Genomic DNA, 8,354 nt, shown 5'->3' with positions numbered 1-8,354 from the left:
TCTCGTAGCGGGAGTTAATAGCGGCGATGCCATCATAAAGTGACCGCTTTCCGTGGTTATTCCCGCGCTTACCACGTCATGGACGAGTTCCTCATCCGAAACGAACACCACCACTTTCTGGTTCATACGCGAAGCTGCACGTATATTTTCATCTCCAACAATGCTCCCCACAGCGAGGATGATGTCCTCGACAGGGACTCCTTCCGGAGGCACGCACACAAACGCGTGCTTCCTGGTTAAGCCTTCAAAGTCATCGCGACGAGAGCGTGCATTCGCCATTCCGGCGAAAATACCCCCCCCCCCCCCTCTCCCCGCTTGTCCGAGCCGGACAAGAGGGTATCAAACCTAAAAAAAACGAACTAAAGTAAAAAATAAACGTGCATTATAAGCACAGAAATGGCTTACAACGCGCCGTCAACGCCAGTAGGCCGCACCCAGAATGGGCCCGCTCTCAATCCTCTCTCTCTCGAAGGCAAAGGTGTAGAACAGATGGGAAACAAATGCCAAAGCACACAGGATGGAAAAGGAGAGGGAGGGGGGGGGGCAGGGGAGGGCAGGAGAGGGGGGAAAACTCACGACGAACTCACCAAAACACAGAGCAGTTGCTCACAGCCGCCATGACGCTACACCCAACGTACCGACGGCCGATAGGTGGCGACAGAGAGAGAGAGAGAGAGAGAGAGAGAGAGAGAAGAGAGAGAGAGAGGAGAGAGAGAGAGAGAGGAGAGAGAGGAGAGAGAGAGAGAGAGAGAGAGAGAGAGAGAGAGAGAGAGAGAGAGAGAGAGAGAGAGAGAGGAGAGAGAGGAGAGAGAGGAGAGAGAGGAGAGAGAAGAGGAGAGAGAGAGGAGAGAGAGGAGAGGAGAGAGAGGAGAGAGAGAGAGAGAGAGAGAGAGAGAGAGAGGAGAGAGAGGAGAGAGAGAGAGGAGAGAGAGAGGAGAGAGAGAGAGAGAGAGAAAGAGAAAGAGAAAGGAAGGAAACAGTGTAAGCTGCAAGTAACAGATGATGTACACTGTTTGTTCTGTAAGGTCAATGGAGAATGACATGATATGGTGGTGCACTGTGTGGATGGAATCCTGGAAAGAAAAGAAAGGTACAATGGAACAGTCTCAGGAAGACAATTGCAGAAATAGGAGTTTGGGGGGAAAAGGAACAAAAACGTGGATGTGTGCCCCAAGACTTGATTTTGGGAGTTGAACCATGAACAGGTAATGGAAGAACTCGTGAATCCTGGAATTACTTGGGAAGGTCGAGGGCTGAGAAACCACAGAGAGCGAGACCAGAGGAAGAAGTTTGAAAATGAAAAATAATATGTTATATCTTTATATTGATTACATTATTCAAGCAAAGCTTTCATCATTGGTTGCACAAAATTCCAAAGCTCAATCTTTACTCGACATCACATTACATGACAGACATAGGCAGGTATCAACTATTCAGTTGCAAAACACCTTGGAAGGTGTATCAGAAACGAGTTAGTAAACACGGGATGGGATGGTCCTTGTGCCTCAGCTCAGGACTATGAACTTCATCATGTTCTAGAAATATTTCAATGACGAAGTTAAATTGGTTGATGGAGCGACAGCAGGTGAGCGGAGCACGTGTTCCTGGGCTGCATAAAATCATCATCAGGTACGGATCCGGTCATTTTAAACTTTCACATGTCATGTTGTGTGTTTCATTTCATCTATTTATTCCTCGACTTCCTCTGGTTCTTTCCTGTTGAACAAAACAACACAAGTCGGATCGTGTTAGGCCTGGTTTATATTGACCAATAAACATATGATACATAACCTGGTGTGTGTTATTATATTCCCATCTCACAAAATACTGAAGGTGTAATATTTCATTTAAACGGCTGGCAGGATGACCTGGAGGTACGCACACTCGTCTCTAAGGCTAGCAGCCTGGGTTCGAATCCCGACCCAACTATAAACCATCATCCTGGTGCTTCACAGGTCCTGTGATTCACCAATGTGTGTGCCATCCCTCGTATACATGTGAAACTGGCATCCAGTGTCCTGGCATTAGTTGGTGACCGTTAAACATCCCACAGTGTCCTCGGCGAAGAGTGAAGGAAATATCCATTAAAAGTGTTTAAACTAGTTATCCAGTCAAAGTCCATATCATGTACAAGGATTCGTTCCTACCTTTCTTTCTTGAGCAGGTGCCAAATCAAGAGTGATGAAACAATGGCCAACAGCAGCACATATGCAATGAATATCCAAATGAATATCACACAATCCTGAATGCCTTGATCTGTGGAACAAAACACCAGGGAATAGAAACACAATCTCCAATCTATAACTGTATAATGTGCATTATATTTATATAAAATCATATTTTAAAACAACATTCATTTAAAAATTAAAAATACTCGCATCAGGATCCAGATTCAAATCTCCACCAAAATTGAACTCATTCTTCCTCATCACAAACCCGCCCTCTCCACCAAGTTTCGTCCGAATCCGTCCACAACTTTTTGAAATAACTTGTTCATAAACAAACAGACAAAGAACTAAACAGACAGGAGTGAAAATATAAGCTCCACCCACCCTCGGTCGCGGAGGTAAAAACAAAGATGTGCACAAGAAATTTCATCTTTGCGCATATTAAGGTCAGATAATACAACCTGCAGAACCGAGAACTTCCCTGGTAGATGGATTGGAGGTGGTGGATGGATGGTGAGTGCAAAGGGGATGGGGGTGGATGGGAGGTGTCGTGGCTCAAAATATCAGATCCATTTCAGATCATGGGGGCTCCCGGGGGGGGGGGGGGGTTACCCCCTGAAACTTCGGATGTCGCCTCTTTCCTTATTTCCCAACCGATTGCTCTGATTTCCTATACAAATCTTCCACTTGATGTTCCCCAGGATCACTTGGTCTTACATCCTCCGATTCTGGATCGTGGGGGTTTCCAATGAGGGCGGAGGGGAAGAATCGTTGTTCTTTTCAACAATAAATAACTTCAAAGAAAGATTCATGTTTTTGTTTGTCCTTTTACACTCAATTTTTACTTTACACTCAAAACTCAATTACAAAGTTTGACACGTTTCAGCCACAAATCCTACACATTGCCCACATCACGGCCCTCTCCGGTTCGGACACATAATGCTCAAATACAAAGACAAGTGAGACATTCTATTTTAACTCTTCTATCAATAATATTATACTGTAGCGGTTGCCGCTGAACATACACAATCGCCTTACACCTGCCGAGGACGCAACCACGGAGCGATCGCTGTGCCGGGCTCGCCCAGACCGCCCGGAGGCGCTCAGTCTCGCCTTTCCCGGGCATGCCCGGACTCGCCTTTCCCGGGCTTGCCCGGCCCGTCCGGCGACACCCAGTCTCGCCGTTCACGGGCATGTCCAGGCACGCCCGGCCCGTCCGGAGACGCCCAGTCTCGCCGTTCCCGGGCATGTCCAGGCACGCCCGGCCCGTCCGGAGACGCCCAGTCTCGCCGTTCCCGGGCATGTCCAGGCACGCCCGGCCCGTCCGGAGACGCCCAGTCTTGCCGTTCCCGGGCATGTCCAGGCACGCCCGGCCCGTCCGGAGACGCCCAGTCTCGCCGTTCCCGGGCATGTCCAGGCACGTCCGGCCCGTCCGGAGACGCCCAGTCTCGCCGTTCCCGGGCATGTCCAGGCACGCCCGGCCCGTCCGTAGACGCCCAGTCTCGCCGTTCCCGGGCATGTCCAGGCACGCCCGGCCCGTCCGGAGACGCCCAGTCTCGCCGTTCCCGGGCATGTCCAGGCACGCCTGGCCCGTCCGGCGACACCCAGTCTCGCCGTTCCCGGGCATGTCCAGACTCGCCCAGGTCTCCTGGACACGCCCAGTCGCGCCTTTTAAGGGCAAACGCTCCGGCATGAGATATTCGAGTGCTTGTATATAATGCTGCCCGATAAACGGGCTTTTCAGTTTATCCGAGTTGATTTGATGCAATAAAGAAACTCGGACGAATTCCAGCTTTTTGTCGCGTCCATTCTTTCGATTCGAGTTGGAGCACAGCTCCTTCAATACTGTGTGACTTCCTCAATGTCGCTAGTTGTGTCGGGAAAGTCCACTAGTAATCGTTGAGGAGGAGATAGAGGTTCACATGCACCCCCCACCCCTAAAACTAAATTCCAAAATGATTTTTAGCACCCCTAGGATATCCACTTCAAGGATTTTGATGTTACCAGCGGGAAAAAAATGTCCCACGGGTCCTAATTAGTATATTTCCAAGATGGCTGCCATCCGCATCCGTGAAAACGCTAAGTTTCATGTCAGTAACTAATGAGCCGAATATGATGACGTTGGTGTGGATATTATGGTTTTCTGAGGTGCTGAATCGATTTCAGAGGTTTTCAAAACGATTTCGAGGTCAAGGTCACATGATTCAGGGAAAGGTCAAGGTCATTTTGTGAAGAAATCGCTTCATTTAAATTTTTTAAATCTCCTGCCAAACTATGATGTGCACACTACTCCACGTACTATTCAGTGAGTATAACAGAGGTACTATATGAAGGTGGGTAGGAGCTTTCATCAATCTCTCAATTCAATGATGATTTTGAATTTCGATTTGTACAAAATATTTCAAATACGCCCTTTTTCGCTGGTAGATTCGTGTGTATTGGTCATCAGGAAAGATTGCAGTCAATATTCGTTTACATCACGAGTGTTTTTAACATTGTATTTTGTTATATTAATGCTGTAGTACCAGTACCCTACTGCAAAGCCGCAATGAGCCGGCGAAGCCAAAGCCTCTTGCCACTATTTTACCCATCACTATGGCATCAGTAGGTTAGGTAGTTGGTAGTAGGTAGGTGTCGTAGGTACCGTACCTAGTTCAAAATGACACCATTTGCATTCTGGATGAGATTAAAGTTTATAAAATTTCCTTCTTGATTAATTCGGTGAATTCCGTCTCAACTTCGGATATTTCCAGCCGTGAAAAACTATCCCCTACGGCCGCGAGATTTCTAAAAAATAATTATTCGTCAATTTTTGAATATTTGACGCCGTTTTCAGCCTCCGAAACGCGGGTACCGGTAATAAGCTTTTTTGAAATATTTTTTCAAATGCTCGAATCTCATTGGTTCCGGTGTTTGGTGACGATTTTCGTTGAAGATAACCAAGGGCCCGTGCGGGCCCGGGGAACGCGGTTGGTCTTAAAGTATTTTAATTACAAATTAGAGGTGCATAAGATTGTGAATCAGAAAAAGACAGGTGAAACAAACTCCTATTGAACTTTTTCTCAAATCTTTATGCATACTTCCGCATCCGCAAGATGGCGGCCTCCATGGAGCGATTTGGTTTTTGAAATATTTTTTCAAATGCTCGAATCTCATTGGTTCCGGTGTTTGGTGATGATTTTCGTTGAAGATAACCAAGGGCCCTTGTGGGCCCGGGGAACGAGGTTGGTCTTAAAGTATTTTAATTACAAATTAGAGGTGCATAAGATTGTGAATCAGAAAAAGACAGGTGAAACAAACTCCTATTGAACTTTTTCTCAAATCTTTATGCATACTTCCGCATCGGCAAGATGGCGGCCTCAATGGAGAGATTTGGTTTTTGAAATATTTTTTCAAATGCTCGAAGCTCATTGGTTCCGGTGTTTGGTGACGATTTTCGTTGAAGATAACCAAGGGCCCGTGCGGGCCCGGGGAACGCGGTTGGTCTTAAAGTATTTTAATTACAAATTAGAGGTGCATAAGATTGTGAATCAAACAAAGACGGGTGAAACAAACTCCTATTGAACTTTTCCGCAATTGTTTATGCATACTTCCGCATCCGCAAGATGGCGGCCTCAATGGAGCGATTTTGTGCGTCAAAGGTTCGAAATTCTCAAGGGATCCAGCAAAATCTGGCTTTTCAACATAATATGTACGCGTTCATTCATAACACCAGCTTGGCCGGCTATTAATTAGTGATTCGAATGAATAATATTTGGAATGAAAATAAGGAGAGATTGAGTTCAGTGTTATCCAGCTTACTTATTGCCCTCCAAAATTTATTTTGGTGTTTTTTTGTTTTTTTTCTTCATAAACACATTTCTTCTAAAATCATCATGATTGTGTCTCTTTAAGACTTTCACACCCCGTACACACCTTTGAACACACCACACAAACATCAGAAGATTCTTGTTGCAATTTACAGTCCAGAGTCTGCACATTTATCAGAATGTCTGTTCGCGCAAACTCCACACACACAGATGGTATCTTCACTAGTATTTTTGAAATGTGAATTTCATAATTTTATTGTAACTTCTACTTCTCATCCTAATTTTTCAAGATCTACAAACTTGCAATCCTGCTCCCCGAAATGCACAACGATGGGATGTTTAGATAATAATGTTAAGGGATTTCCCCTTCTGACTCCCCATTTATTTGTCCTTCTTTCACTCTTCCTTGTACTCTGTATCCACCACGGACACAATACATTCGTTTGGGGAAGTTGTCATAAAAGGTTCGAGTAAAACTCAAAACGACGCGACAGACAGAATTTGTTTGAGGACTCCGACAGCATTGTTTACGTGGAGACCGCCATTTTGTTAAGCGGTGCCGAGCACTCCGTTTCGTTGAAGTGCTTCATTGAGCACTTTGAATCAAGGAAGCTGCTTGCTAGCGGAACGCACCCCCTGGAGATACACACATGAAGTCAAAATTAGGGGAAACAGTTTTTCTAGTTCTACCTGAGTAATAAAACATTTAAATAATTGTTCAATTGTAAAGCAAGAAAAGATATTCCTGGATCTTCGTTTTTAGGATTACTCTCGAAAAGGGCAGACCATTCCACAACTAATGTCCCAAGGTGAAAGTGATTTTGTAACCACAGCACAGAGGTACACGTCACAAATTTGATGTTGAGAGCAGACTTGCCACAGTGGTTTACCTGTACCCTCCGCATTGTGGATGCAGTTTATGTTTTACATTATTTAACAATATTTAATCACATCGATCAAATAGCTTTATTGTTAATCTCCTCAATATAATAGATTAAATGTTACGATAATGATGAGACGAGTCACGTGTCCAAAAGGTGCAAAACGTACCTTCTGTAATTGTTTGTGAGATTGTTGTGATAACTCTTCCTGATTCTCCATACAGAACACACATCCATTTTCCTGCATCTTCAGGAACAAATATGAAAGTGAAACTGGACTGGTTTGTGACGTCACGATCAGATGTTTCATGGCGCCACCCGAACGTTACACCAGGTACAGGATGTGAAAGGTCACAGGTCAAATTCACTGCAGTTCCTTCAGAAACGTCGTTCTTGGGGGTTACTCGGGCTGGAGGTGAAAGTAAAGATGTTATTGTTTATTTTTACAATAAAAACCTATTTGAAACTCATCATGTTTCTGTTACAATAACTCCAGGTGGAGCAGCTTACCTGTGACGATGATGATCGATATATAATAAATATGCCGATCAGATCGACACTCGTAATGTCCGGTGTCCTCGGGACGAACATCGGAGATTCTAAGTGAGAAATCCTCGGTGATTGTGAATTTCCCATTTGTTTGTTCATCTCGATCCTTCATCAGAGATTTTGATTCATTCACTTTATACCATCGAGTGCTGTGATCATTCACACCTGGTAAGGTGATGTTACTGTTAACTGGAGTTATAAAAATACATCTCTTTACACCATCACGTGATCCTCCTGTAAGAGAGGGAATGGGATGTTTAATAACACGAGGAATTGAATGTTTAATGTTGAATAACAAATGTGAATAAAAGTGAAACTAAAGATAAATTATATAATAAGACAATAATTAAATAATTATCTCACGTTTATAGACGTTGATAAAGTGATTGATGGTGAGACGAGTTTTGTTCATTGTGGAGACGACGCAGGTCCATTTACCCCCATCAGTGATCCCCATTTGTGAAACTTTCATTAACTGTCCCTTTCCTACCGACAGGTCCCCCCTCATCCACTCCACGTCACCATCAGCACCACGGATCGAGCACCACAAGGTGTTTTCACGACCTTCCTCGACCGGGTTCCTCCGGCTCCTCACTGTGAAGAACAAACATTATATTTTAATTAATTACTTCGTTAATTTATATTAATCACATGTGTTTATTGAATGATTGTATTTAATAATAAACATAATGATAAATATTCACCTGCAGCAGTAACGAGTTTCACCTCAGAGAGTTTGGTTCGTTTGTTCGTGGAATTATTAACGTGGTTACAGGTGAATGTTCCAGAATTATATAAACCGACAGGTGAGATAAGGAGAGAAAAATCTCCTTCTTTGACTCCATGGCCGGTAATGTTCAGATTATCATAAAATCTACCCCGAGTGAACCCTTCATCCGGGAAGTCTTGGTGCATGATGATTCCCATGATGATTCTCATGATGATTC

General features: G+C 44.4%; 1 protein-coding gene across 1 annotated transcript in view; it reads right to left on the bottom strand.

Moving 5' to 3' along the window:
* Window positions 1-1,305: 1,305 nt before the first annotated feature.
* Window positions 1,306-8,354, bottom strand: part of LOC144890906 (T-cell surface glycoprotein CD4-like) — a 13,148-nt gene continuing 6,099 nt past the window's right edge. The window contains exons 2-7 of the mRNA XM_078772805.1: window positions 8,112-8,354; window positions 7,771-8,001; window positions 7,369-7,641; window positions 7,028-7,267; window positions 2,148-2,256; window positions 1,306-1,716 (exon numbers count right to left, since the gene is read on the bottom strand). The exon at window positions 8,112-8,354 is cut by the window's right edge and continues 141 nt beyond it. Of these exons, the coding sequence (XP_078628931.1) occupies window positions 1,689-1,716; window positions 2,148-2,256; window positions 7,028-7,267; window positions 7,369-7,641; window positions 7,771-8,001; window positions 8,112-8,354 (1,124 nt within the window). The 3' untranslated portion in view covers window positions 1,306-1,688. The remainder of the gene's footprint in view (window positions 1,717-2,147; window positions 2,257-7,027; window positions 7,268-7,368; window positions 7,642-7,770; window positions 8,002-8,111) is intronic.

This window comes from Myxine glutinosa, chromosome 1 (genome assembly GCF_964187855.1).
Source record: "Myxine glutinosa chromosome 1, kmMyxGlut1.1, whole genome shotgun sequence".
Lineage (NCBI taxonomy): Eukaryota > Metazoa > Chordata > Myxini > Myxiniformes > Myxinidae > Myxine > Myxine glutinosa.
Note: the sequence above shows the minus strand (reverse complement) of the source record. Positions and strands in the feature narration are given on the sequence as shown.